General features: G+C 47.1%; 1 protein-coding gene across 2 annotated transcripts in view; it reads left to right on the forward strand.

Moving 5' to 3' along the window:
• The window catches only part of GLRA1 (glycine receptor alpha 1), an 81832-nt gene that overhangs the window by 24992 nt on the left and 43290 nt on the right, over positions 1 to 13550 (forward strand). For both annotated transcript variants that reach the window (XM_021697229.1, XM_021697235.1), the window contains exons 2-3: positions 6773 to 6900; positions 13221 to 13288. In XM_021697229.1, the coding sequence (XP_021552904.1) occupies positions 6773 to 6900; positions 13221 to 13288 (196 nt within the window). The remainder of the gene's footprint in view (positions 1 to 6772; positions 6901 to 13220; positions 13289 to 13550) is intronic.

The raw sequence follows: 13550 nt of genomic DNA on the forward strand, positions 1-13550 counted from the left end.
AAGGCCACTCATCAACAAATGACTATTGATTGCTAGCACATGCCAAGCACCGAACGATACAGACACAAACTCTGCCCACATGGGGGGCTTCTTCTGTAGGCAATGACATGTTCATCTGCATCTCCCCAATAGCACCTTATACGTATAGTGGGTGCTTAATAAATCAGAAAGATCAGAGGATTTCACAGCAAGGGGGCCTGCAAAATTGAGACAAACTAGCACTCCACAGTCTAGTCCCTCAACAGACTGATGATCCATCCTCCTACCTTCCCTGCTGGGTCAAGTCCCAGAACCGCTCTCTGAGCAGCCACCACCAGCTGAATGGAGTGGGCACACAACACAAAACAGTTCATTGTGCCTGATCTAATGCCAATCTGCCATGCCACAGATGAAGAAGCTGAGGGCCACCTATGAGAAAGAATTAGCCCGAGACCACACAGGAAGTTAGAGAGGCACTACAACTACACCCTTGTTCCCCAGCTCCCACCTTAATGTGTTTTCCTCTGTTCCACAGCGACCTTCAAAACTGTGTCATAGTAAATACCCATGGACGCACAGAGCAGACTTTCAAACAACCTTTGACTAGTTGACCAGGTGCTTTCTGCACAGAATAATACCCTCTCATTGGATCACCTCCCTGCCAAGACAGAGGGGAGAGATATTCTGGCCCAAGTCAGAGGACAAGTTGCCTGGAAACGAAGTTGGACACCCCCCACTTGGAGATGTTTTTGGAGGGCCCATTCCCCAAGCTTGGCCAGACCACAATTCAGTATAACCAGAAATGGCTGAGAAATCAGGATGGCTTCTTTTTAGTGTAAAGGGATTAGGGAGGGGTAATCGTCCCTTAACTTTTAGACCCACCATAAGGACACAGACCAGGGGGGCCAATCCCTACTACTCCCAACCTCACAGACTCAATGTTTCATCCTCACCTCTTGTCACTGTTCTCTCTCCGCCCCGCCCTCCCTCACACACGCTAAACTTCTTTTAGTTCTCCAAGCCCTCTCTCACCTCTAGACTGAACACGTGCTGTTCCTTCTACTCAAAGCACTCCTCCTCCCCTATTTCTTCCAGGCCAACCCCACACCCCACCTTCAAGCTCTATTGTAAAAATCGCCTTCTCCGCAAAGCCTCTTGGAAAGCCCCCACCCTCACCTAAGTGCAGTCGAGTGCCCATCCCTTGTGCTCACTGAGCCCCTAGATAATAGCACTGGCCGCACCCAGGCACCTTCACATTCACGTTCTCCTCTCCCCGCTCCACCTCCCTTCCCCTTCTCAGCCTGCACCTGCAGCTTCTCCTCCAGCCCTGCACACCTCTCCCTAGGTTACCCTCTGCCTGTTAGTCTCTCTTCTGCCCCTCACCTTGTTCTTTCTCCCCATTTCCCACCCTGGACCTCCCGACTTGTCTACCCATGTTGAATCAAGGAGATGGAACCTGTCGGGGGAACCCCCTCTGCTAACCTAGAATGTGGTGCCATGCAGGGTATAACTGAAAACTGTTTCTCCCCAGTATTGTTGCCAACCCCAGCTCATTTGAAATTCGGATTGACAGCTCCATATTGATTCCCTATTTCCAATTGATGTTGCAACAGGAGAACGAGAATCTGAGCATTGATCTGGCCTTTTTTCCAACAAATCCCTGAAAAATGAGTTGTTCCACTGGAGAGAAATCTCGAGACTGGATTGGGAAAAACCAAGTCACAAACATGTTCACATTCCTTCAAAAGATTCCAGACAAATTTAGATGCCAAGACCAGATGCGTGAAAAAGAAAAAAAGAGGGAATATTACAGACTAATAAAATGATAGTTTAGGGCCAGAAGGACTCTTAGAGATTATACTAAACCCTTTATTTTATAGCTTAGAAAACTGCAAGCCACAAAGGATGACTGTGAAAGCCACAAAAGTGACTCTCTGAAGATCACACAACCCCCACTTCACTGTGTCCCCCTGCCTCCATCCCCCCCACCCCTGGCTTGAAAACCCACTCCTGGATCTTTCCATGGTCTCTTTCATTAGGAGTCAAAACTGAGTCTTTTAACTACCAAAGTCTCCCTGTGTGACACATCTCCTGATTTAAAGGTGACAGGGAGTTTAATACTCTGTCCAGTCACTGCAGCTTTGGCCATAAAGCCTTCCCAGCAAGGGATAGACCACTTGGTCCCAGAAGACCTCACTGTCTTTCTGAAATTACTATTAATCAAATCTGTCTCAACCAAGTCTGATTCACTCCATTACATCGCAGTAATGCCTGAAACAATCTGCACCATTTCCAAATACTTTCATAGGGTCAGCAAATCCTAACAATCCAATGTCTCATTTCTCAAATTCATCCCCAGCTTCTCTGTTCAGTAGCTCACAGTTGATAAGCAAAGGTTCAAGTTCACCAGAGGTAGTGGTTCTAAATGTGCAACAAGACCTCCTTGATGCATATTTACTCTGCACAAAAGCACAGAGCACAGATTTACTACAGGGGGCCCTTGAACTAATTCTGTGCAAAATGTGCTTTCTAAATATAGACAGAAATGTACAATGATTGTCAAGTGGAGGGGCATGGCTAGTTTGACATTCAAATGGAGGCTTTGTATGTGAAAAAGAATGAGGGAAACTTTGGTCTAGGGCAGTAAGAGATGGGGGATGACTAGAGGTGGTTCACACGCAATACCAGTGAATTATGATTGAGATCTTTCTCTTTCAAGTTCTCATTATCTCTAGAAGAAGATCTCAGTCAGGTGTTAATGTGTCTCCAACCTTTTCACAATACTTGCTGGTCTTCCCCTGGGACTCCAGACAGGCCTTGGGTTCGAATGTTGGTAATCAACAGCGAGTAACTAGAATTGTAGACTTCTCTTTTTCTTTCGTTTTCACTGCTTTCCCTAGCAGGGTTTTGTCTGTCACAGCAAATAACACTGCTTTTTCATTTGCAAGTCATGAAATATCAAGTTGGGTGTTTAAAGAGTTAAGTTTGAAGGAAGTGAGGCAATTTAAGGAAATATTGTAGCTGATGAGAAGAGGTAGTGCAGAACAGGGCCGAAAATGTGAAAGCGACCCCCAAAAAACCAACTGGTATGGGATACCAGTTGGGACTAGCGAATCTCAGAATTTCAAAGATTTTCGCTATGAATCACTTGAGGAAACAGGTCATGGGGCGACCCACAACTCTTTCTTCTCCATGTTTCAGTGTGGTGAGTGCAGTTGCATGCATCAGAATTGCGGAGTCAGACTCCTGCTCTGATGTTCGTGGATGTCACAGAATATCACAAGCTTCCAAAACAAATAGTAATAATAGCAGCAACGTTATGGATACGCTTCACAATTTACAAGGCTTTCCATACATTGTAGCTTTTGGATGAAGCAACGCTTAAAACTTTGAGTTCTAAACCCTTCTGTCGTTCAAGTGCTGTGTGACCTGAGGGCAGTTACTTAACCTCTCAGAGTCTCCGTGCCCTCATTTCAGCTCCCCATGCCAGAGCTTGTAGTGGGTCAGTGGCCAGGTAACCGGACCACAAATGCTGCAGACATGAGAGCTAGGGGGACCAGAGGACTCCTCAGCTTGGGGGAGGAGTCTGGTATTAAATGGCACATTTGGCTAATAGCAAATGGTAGGGGACACTTTGGGGCACATTCATTCTCTCCCCATACGGCATAATAGGATTCAGGCTTATGAAAGAGGCCTAAGGGCCAAGAGATGGCTGGTTCTCTCGGAGCTGCTGGGAGGGAGTACTGTGTTCCCAAATCTTATTGTCTGAGAGGAGGGACTGGGGAGAGAACAGGAGCTTATGAAAGCTTCATAACTGCCACTCCTAGAAAGGTTCTAGAAGTGAATGATAGCAGCAGAAAAGTCATAAATCACCCGTTGCAGGCCTGTGGTCCCTTTTGCTCACGCCAGAGCCACAGAGCAGCCATGAGTCTGGTGCTGAATGGGGAAAAGGCTGGGACGGCAGTACTAACTGTGGGTCATGGAAGGCATCCGGCATGACTTTCCAGCCATGTAGGGCCAACGGTGCAGCTGAAAGCAGCAGTGAGACCAAAAGATGCCCGCAGACGGGCTCCGAACTGCTTCAAGCACGCGCACACGCACGCGCGCACACACACACACGTACACACACGTACACACACACAGAGCAAGGCAAGGGCAAGACAATATATTGAGTGCCCATTATGTACCAAAAACTGTCCTAGGTGTTTTTTAGCTGTGCTACCACGGTTACTGCTTATGTAAAACTAATTTGACCTATGAGGCAACTCAAGTTCAGAGAGGTTGAGTAACGTCCCCAAGGTCACACAGCTTATAAATAAGTGAGACAGGATAGGGGCGGGGTGGCTCAGTTGGTTAAGCAGCTGCCTTCGGCTCAGGTCATGATCCCAGAGTCCTGGGATGGAGCCCGGTATTGGGCTCCCTGCTCAGCGGGGAGCCTGCTTGTGTTCCCTTTCTTGCTGTGTCTCTGTCAAATAAATAAATAAAATCTTTAAAAAAAAAAATAAGTGAGACAGGATAAATTCCAGTCATCCGTTCTTTTCACTCTTTTTGCGCTAGCCTATATTATATCTCACAGTACGTTTCGGAAATACATACATGCGATGCACATACCACATACATACATCCACACAAGCCTTCAACACACTCACACCCTATACCCCACATGTACATCCATCCCACACGTACACACACAAATGCTGTACTTAACACTTTCACACGAACATAGGTATTCACGTTTGCACATATGTATCTATGTAACACAATCCACCACACAACCACAAATACCCCATCGCATCCCAGTCCCCACACACATCCATACACATCCACCCACTTGAACACATCACATCTAGAAACCTGCCCACATCACACCCACTCACAAACATCCAGACTCACACACAAAAAAAAAACAGTAAAATGCATTTGTCCCTCATCCTATCAATCAAAATGAGCTCTTAAGTGTATGGATAAGGGATCTTCAGGTTACATAACATGAGTGTCTAAATAATCCTGAAATACCTTCTGGAATTGCACAGGAATACCAGATTGCTTTCATTATTCTTTTTACTGGAAATAATAGTCTAATTACTTTAAAATTGTTAATCCATACATGAATATTTATGAATACCCTACTAACCAGAATATTTGATTAAAGTAGCATCGTATTCATTCATTCATTCACTGTGCAATCAGAGTATCAATTATGTCTGAGACACCATGGTAGACACAGCAGGGGATTAAAAGAACAAATAAACAATAAATAAAAACACCATGATTCCTGGTCTTCAAACACAAACACAAGTAATTATATTACCAGGTAGCATGGTCCAGGACCTGGTGAGTGAGGGATGTGACAGGAAAGGGGGACGAGGAGACAAGATGGCTCTGGAGCTTGTAGGCTAGACAGTGGCCAAATGCTGGTGCTGTCTGGGGAAGCGGGCTCTGGAGGAGCAAGTTCAGAGAGGAAGCTGGGGCATTCAGTTTGCAAGATAAATTTTAGGCACAGGCAGGACATCTAGCTAGACACGCCCTGCAGGTGTTTGCAAATGAAGAAAGGGGGCTTCTGGAGCGGCCAGGCAAGAGAGACTTGAGAGCCATCCATTAGAGGTGATCACTTAAATTGTTACAACTGAGATCAGAAACAAGCCAAGGCGAAGAACAAGAGAGGTTGAGTGCAGATCCTTGGGGAACACGATGTCCTACTTGGCTAGGTGACAGAAGCTCCCATCTTACGCAACACACACACACACACACACACAAGTGCGTGCACACACTCATCCCTCCATGCATGCGTGTCCTTCAAGGTACTAGCCCCTGACAGCACCACACACCACATTTGCACTTGCTCCCAGCTATCTCCTGGTATCAGTTCAGGACTAGGAAATCTCATTTGCCCAAAGCAACCCAAAGGACTGTTCTTTAACCCTTCAGCTTCCAATCTTGACTCTTCCTAGAAATCTGCACACCTTTGAGAGTGTGGCAGGGGGACAGCCACTGTTCTTAGACATCGGTAATCCATGCCATGGCATGAATGAGGACCTGAGAGTACTTTGTTGTGTGGGGGCTGGTGACAGAAACAGTGTGAAGCACCCCAGCAGTCTGATCTCAGATCCCCCGGTCTGGATACACTGAGGCAGACTGGTTTACTCTGGGACCTACGTCAGCCTCTTCCACTAACTGTACCTCAATGTTCCCAACTGAGCATTTTCTAAACTGTATGTTTCATGAGATGGTAGTCCCCTAAGTATAGGCCTCTAAGCTTGTTAAAGCTTCTGAGAAGACTCGAGGTAAAGATGCCTGGTTAAATTTCTGTTCCCAAATGTATTTGACTCGGGCAACATTTTTTTTTAATTAGTGGCTGATTCTGAAAAGAAACTTTGGGGAAAGGCTAGACTATAAGATCTCTAAGACTCCCTCTGGATGTGCTATTCCCCAGACCCATGAGAGTGCAGGCACCTAAAACACAGGGCTGGGCCTCCTGGGAAGTTAACCGTTCGATCTCCTCCCCAGGGAGGCCCCACAGCCGAGTGTGATTGCACAAAACCCCAGAGAGGCAGCCTGAAGAGGTAGCAGCTTCTCCGAAGCATGAGACACACAGCTGCCTGCCAGGATCCCATGTTGGCGGGTATCTGGCCGACTAAACAATTTAACCTGGCCTTTCCTCATTCATTAAGGACCCACACTGCCTATTTCTCAGGCTGAGAACACTCTGGTGGCTCTTGGGTCTGGGCAAGGCTGGCATATGATCGATCACACAGCCATCATTAACCCTCTGCTTTCCTCTCTCCTTTCTTAGCCTTGCTGCTTCCAAGGAGGCTGAAGCTGCCCGCTCCGCGCCCAAGCCTATGTCACCCTCAGATTTCCTGGATAAGCTAATGGGGAGAACCTCTGGATATGACGCCAGGATCAGGCCCAACTTTAAAGGTAGAGTAAACTTTCCTTCCAGATCCGCAGGGGTCTGCTTTCCTATATTACAGAATCAAGCAGCATGGTTTTGTATGCAGATGGTAAACACAGGGTATGAATCCCGTGACTCTTTCCTCGCCCACAGGCAGACATTGTTAGTCCGTTCTGTCTCCTCCCCACCAAGCCCGAAACAATGCCTCAGAGAATCCCCCTCAGCAATACCTCTGGTTGCCAGGAGTCAGTAGGTGAATTAAAACCTATTGGCTCCCATTCTGTGCCGAGATGCCCTTCAACAGATGAATGGATAAAGAAGATGTGGTCCATATATACAATGGAATATTACTCAGCCATCAGGAAGGATGAATACCCAACTTTTACATCAACATGGATGGGACTGGAGGAGATTAAGTGAAATAAGTCAAGCAGAGAAAGTCAATTATCATATGGTTTCACTTATTTGTGGCACATAAGGAATAGCATGGAGGACATTAGGAGAAGGAAGGGAAAAATGGGGGGGCAGGAATCAGAGGGAGAGATAAACCATGAGAGACTATGGACTCTGAGAAACAAACAGGGTTCTAGAGGGGAGGGGGGAGGGGGGATTGGTTAGCCCGGTGATGGGTATTAAGGTACTGCATGGGGCACTGGGTGTTATACGAAAACAATGGATCGTGGATCACCACATCAAAAACCAATAATGTGGGTGCCTGGGTGGCTCAGTTGGTTGAGCGACTGCCTTCAACTCAGGTCATGATCCTGGAGTCCCGGGATCGAGTCCCACATCAGGCTCCCTGCTGAGCAGGGAGTCTGCTTCTCCCTCTGACCCTCTTCCCTCTCGTGCTCTCTCTCTCATTCGCTCTCTCTCAAATAAATAAATAAAATCTAAAAAACAAAAAAAACAAAAAAACCAATAATGTATTGTATGGTGACTAACATAATAAAATAAAATTAAAAAAAAAAAAAACAACCTATTGGCTCCCTCTGGTATAATGGACAGATAGACAAACATGAAATGTGGAGAAATAGGTCCACGTTGTGCCTCAGGCACAAACGTATGCTCTGAACTTTGATAAGCCTCTTCCTTTCTCTGGGCTTCAGTTCCTCATCTCTACGGGGATAGAGTTGGCTCTCCCTGTGGGTTTTAAACTGTGCCCGAAAAGGGAGCAGAGGGAATAATGAGCAAGCCCACCCTCGCTTCTCTCCCAAGCCATCCTACTTCGATTTGTTTTAGAGAAGAAATTTCCAACTAAAATTCATCAGCTGGAAGTTCCCAGGGATTGATATATAATTTTGAAACGTTCTAGTCTAACTCAGAGTCACAATTTCAAATGGCTACAGGGATTAGGCAGGTCACTTAAATGAGTGAGGTGAGCCAAAAGTAAGGCCAAAGGGAGTTGTAGCAACTGTGGAGAAACAGAGGTGCAGGTCCCTCGAAAGGGGACAGCCTCTCCTTAGCCCCAGCCCACAGTTACCCTGCAGGAATCAGGGCCCCATGTTGCCAGATCATCCAATATTCTAAGAAGAGCCAGAAATCAAGATTTATGCAAAATTTCCTGATCCTGAAAACATGTAAATTCAAACAAAACATGTTTGTGAGCCAGATATGTCCTGTGGGCAACCAATTTACAAATCCTCACCAGAGTGATCTGAGAAGTTTCTTTGAGCTCTCGGGGTCCTACGAGGTCCTGACGTCTGTTACGAGAGGAGGCAGGGCCCCTTTGTCCGGGGACACCCCAGAAGTTGCAGTAATCTCAAGCCGCTGAGCAGACTTCTGCAGGTGTGGTCTTGAGGAGCTCCTGGGGATCCTGTGCACTCCGACCATCCTCCCAGGACCCCTGCAGAAATCTTATTTCAAGGACCAACTGCCAGCCTTCTAATCAATTCTTTTTTTTTTGTTTTTAAAGATTTTATTTATTTATTTGAGAGAGAGAGAATGAGAGACAGAGAGCATGAGAGGGAGGAGGGTCAGAGGGAGAAGCAAACTCCCCGCCGAGCAGGGAGCCCGATGCGGGACTCGATCCCGGGACTCCAGGATCATGACCTGAGCCGAAGGCAGTCGCTTAACCGACTGAGCCACCCAGGCGCCCTCAATTCTTGATTCCAGATGCCCTTCCTCACTGTTTCTTTTGGCTCAAGTCCAAGACCAAACAAGGGATGTGACAGCTGGTAACAGCTCCCTAATATTTGCTTACCTTGCTCCCCATTCTCTAAGTACCCTTCTCAGAGTGCTCTGCAAATGGAAAGTGGCCTGTGAGATGCACTGGGGTGGGTCGTTGGGGCCCACCTCCCACTCCTGTTTACCTCCAGGCTCCCCTGGCCCCTTCTCCTGAGGCCCGATCTTCCAACATCCTTAGCATGACCTTGGTTCCCTCAAGGGCAGGTAAGTCAGGACCAAGTTTGCTGCTATAGTGTCTGGACCCCAGCCCTTCACCAGGGTCACAACCTCAGACACCCAGAGGGATCAGGTATGACACATGAGTGAAGCTGGATGGGGATAAGAGAAAACCAGAAAGCACAGGCTCAGGGAGCTGCCAGGTAGGAATGCAGGCCCAGGGCAGCAGGCCTTCCGAGGTAAGACTTGAGTCTAGGGTTTTCTGTGAAATCTTCCAAGTTGGCAGCTAAATGACATCTTTTAGAAACACCATTGGCCAAATTGAACACGTTCAAGAGCTGACCACCAGGTTGCCTCCCGCGCCTGGGACAATTTTCTGGAATTCCGGCCCACCACGCCCCCTGCTGGGCTCTCTCAGAACTCCAACCTGAGTGCCGCGGTCTAGCTCTCCAGAGAAAGGAGGAACTCGTTTGTTGAATGTGTATTCATCCAGGGTTCATGTGTTAGTCATCCTTCATGCATAGCACTGCACTTGCACATAGATGGCCCTCAATAAACCTTTCAAAGCTGAATGAATGAACGAATGAACCAAAATATGTGCTAAGGCTTAAAGCAGTTAAGTGACTTTTCCAAGGGATGCTGTCAAGACTAGGATTTTCACTCAGCTACATTTACTCAATTCTTTGTCTAATGCTAGTGATTTGTTGATTTGTTTATTCATTCATTTATTTACTTACTTATTGGCTTAGCAGTGGACAGTTTTAAGAAGTAAACTTTGACCCAGACTATAAAATTATTGAATTAATGAAGACCCTTCTCCCCAGTCTGAGAGCCTTACTTTGAACATCCGGGCCCCAAATCTACAGGACTAGATAATGTCTTAGGTTTTTCCCAAACCTGCAGTGTCTCTACCCCCTTCAGTCCCCTCCAAGTCGGGCTCTGAGCAAGGTACATCTTTCTAGACACCCCCCTCCCCCACCCCCACGCCCCAGAAACCGGGAAGCAAGGTTTCTCTGTTCTCCCTCGTGGTAAGAGCCATGAGGGTTCTCCTGCCCCTGAGTCCTCTGGTCCCTTCACACTTCCACTCAAGGCACAAACAGCATTCCCAAAAGCCCCATACAAACCACAGAGCTCCCGAAAAGGCCGTATATATAAGGCCCTGTGACCCTAACACAAGAGGAAGAGGCCTGTGTTGTTTGAAAACTCCACAGAGTGATTAATCACTCAGCAGTTCTCTGCAGGCACCAGAAACCTTGCCTGCTCTTGACTCTCCTGAAGATGGGGTGGCAGAAACAGCAGGCTTGGTCTGCAGAACACAGTGGCAATACAAACCAAAACACAGAAGGAAAGCGGGCGAAAACTGGAGTCCAGTCCTCCCACTGCTGACCTGATAGTGTGACCCGAAGGCCATCACTTGACATATCTGGGCCTCTGTTTCCACATCTGTAAAATGATCCAGTAGGATCTAGGCCCTTCCAGCGCTGATAGTCTGAATCCTCCTTAAGACTTTGTGTAGGATAATGGCTCCCAGGATCAGGGGCACAGCCTAATACAAACACATACACAAAAGCAAAATTAAACTTTAATATTTAATGAAATATATACATTATCCTGCTGCCAAAGGCAGCCGGATTGTAATTTTCTCGAGGATAATTTAATTTCAGATTTATATCAATGAACCGCACCTCCCCAGGGGGTCCCTTTGGCTGGCGCCCTCTCACACACATAAATCAGGATCTAATTTATATGGGTGTCACAGCAGCAGACACTTGCAGCGCCTGGTGGGAACTCTGAGTGCGTCATTTCAAGGCACAGGCAGTAACTCTTTGGGGCATTTTAATGGCATGAGACCGAATGAAAAGAAAAGCCTGGGTCTGAGTCTAAATGAGGGGGGAAAAAAATTTTAATGGGTCTTTGTTTAGGTGGAAGTGACAAGGAGGCAGATTTCCACTCAGCAAAAGGGAAATTTTTTAGCAGACAGAGGTATCCAGCTATGGGAAGAGCTGCTGACGATGAAATGAGGTCCCCACCGTCGGAGGTGTTCAAGCACTCAGCTTTGAGTGGGCAGCTGGCGCCACTAGACCAGTGGCCCCCAAACTTTCCTGCATGAGAATCACCCTGTTAGCTTGTTAAACAATACACTCCAGGCCACACTGCAAGGATTCAGGTTCACTGGGTCTGGGGTTGGGCCACGGAATCTGCAGTGTAAATGGTTCACCAGTGATTCTACTGCAGTTTGGGAAGAAACTGATGAGGTGACCCTTAAGAAACCTTCCAGCCCCCAAACCCTGTAACCTTGTAGTTCACATGGATAGCCTCCATAAGGGAATTCCAAACCAAAGGAGCGCAGAGTGTCTACCCAGATCAAGAGCTACTCTCCCAGACCGATGGGGAAATTGTAACCCAGAAACAGGAAGGGGCGTGCCTGAATCAAATAGCCAGTGAGTATTGGAGCTTCAAAAACCCAGGAAGCCCGGCACTCCCTTGGAGGGAAAATCTGGATTCCTACCACAAGACTGGGTCCCTTCCTGCACACCAAGAGTTCTGAAAAGAAGGAAACTTTGACTGAGTTTGGGTAAAATGTTTGGGCTACTTTTTAAAGAAGGACAGAGAGGAATGGGTAAGAGGGGACACAAAGACATTTGCTTCCTTCTTTCCACAATCAGAAAACTTGGGTGTGAGTCCTGGCTCCACCACTTGCTGGCTAAATAAGCCCAAGTAAGTTATTAAAACTCTCAGCTCCACAGCAGGGACAGTGATTTGGGCCTGGCTCCCTCAGGACCTCATGGGGATCAACAAGAAAGCAGACCTGAAAAAATTCACAGGTTGCACATTGCAATCTTCATGTGAAGGATTATGAGCTATTATCCAAGTCTTCCCCACCTTCAAGGTCAGCTCAAGGTTTATCACCGTCACGAGGTCTTTCCTAATGCCTTGCTCCCCAGAACCTCTCTTACACCTAGACGCCTACGGTTTATAGCAATCTTACCCATAGTCTCACACTCCTCTCTGGTTATTTTATATTGGCCCCCTTGTCAGCTTATGGGGAAGCCCAGTGCTTTTTTAAAATCCAGCATTCTACCACTCTGTGACCTTGAGCATGCCCCTTCCTCTCTCCGAATCTCTCTCCTCCAAGTACAGCCAGTCACCAGCTTTGGAATTAGAGAACTCTGAACTCCAACCCTGGCTCAACCACTTACTAGCTGTGTGGTCATGAACAAATAACCTCTCTGAGCCTCTGTTTCCTCATCTGCAAAATGCAGGTAATAACCATATCTTCTGGAGTTGTTGAGAGGATATAATGAGATAGTATCAGTAACATTCTCAGCACAGCAGCAAACCCTGTGATGCTCAGTAGAAGGTAACTGCTCCAATTAATAGTATAAAAATGAAGAGATTGGGTTTCAGCTGGACAGAGGTCCCCTAACAATGAGATCCCAAAGAGCAAATATTCCTCCATGTCTTTCCTATCCTTTGCAGTAGAATTCAAAAAGCTTGCCTGGAAAGTATTTAATAAAGACTTACGGACTTCCCCTGAGGTTCCCTCTGGATTCCTCAGCTGGTAATTCCCATCAACGCCCTTTCAGGCAATCATCCTTGGTTCATAAGTTCAAGGCAAGGAACTTGCTGTTCCTTGCGATTCCCAAGATGGCCTCCAAATGTTGGAGCCGTAAATACATTTCAGCCACAAATTAGAAGGCAGCCGATGGGCTTTGGGGAAGGGATTTCAGCCATATGGCAGGATGATGAATCATCCTGTGTTAATGAAAGTACATCCTAGCTTAGCCTCTGGTGTTCTGTACCTGGTGCTCGCTTGGGGACCAGGGAATCTGGCATAGTGATGTGGCTGGGAGTCCCTGCTGCTCAGGGGTGGGGTGGAGGGCATGTAAGGGTCTCCTCCACCAAGAGGGATCCATCCCTGAAGTCAGTGTTCCAGGAAGGGGTTCTATCCTGTGGGTTCCTTCCTGGCCATGGAGCTAAGCAGGAAATCTCTCTTGATTGGCAGGTCCCCCGGTGAATGTGAGCTGCAACATTTTCATCAACAGCTTCGGTTCCATTGCTGAGACAACTATGGTGAGTGAGTCAAAATACAGGCTGCTATTTCCTGCTGGGGACATCTCGCTCCCAGAAATATGTACCCTCTGCATTGGGCTTCCCCAAGGAGGGGGGAATCTGGTGTTTTTTTTCAGATCTCCAGTGCATACCGTGCGACTGGGGCATTTTTACTGTCCTATTAAATGTTTTGGGTGAAGACACACGTGCAAATGGCCAAAGAGACAGCAGAGCTAGCACATGCCAAACACCCAGGATAACAGAAACAAAATTATAGCAACAG

The sequence above is a fragment of the Neomonachus schauinslandi genome, chromosome 7, assembly GCF_002201575.2.
Source record: "Neomonachus schauinslandi chromosome 7, ASM220157v2, whole genome shotgun sequence".
In the NCBI taxonomy this organism is placed as follows: Eukaryota; Metazoa; Chordata; class Mammalia; order Carnivora; family Phocidae; genus Neomonachus; species Neomonachus schauinslandi.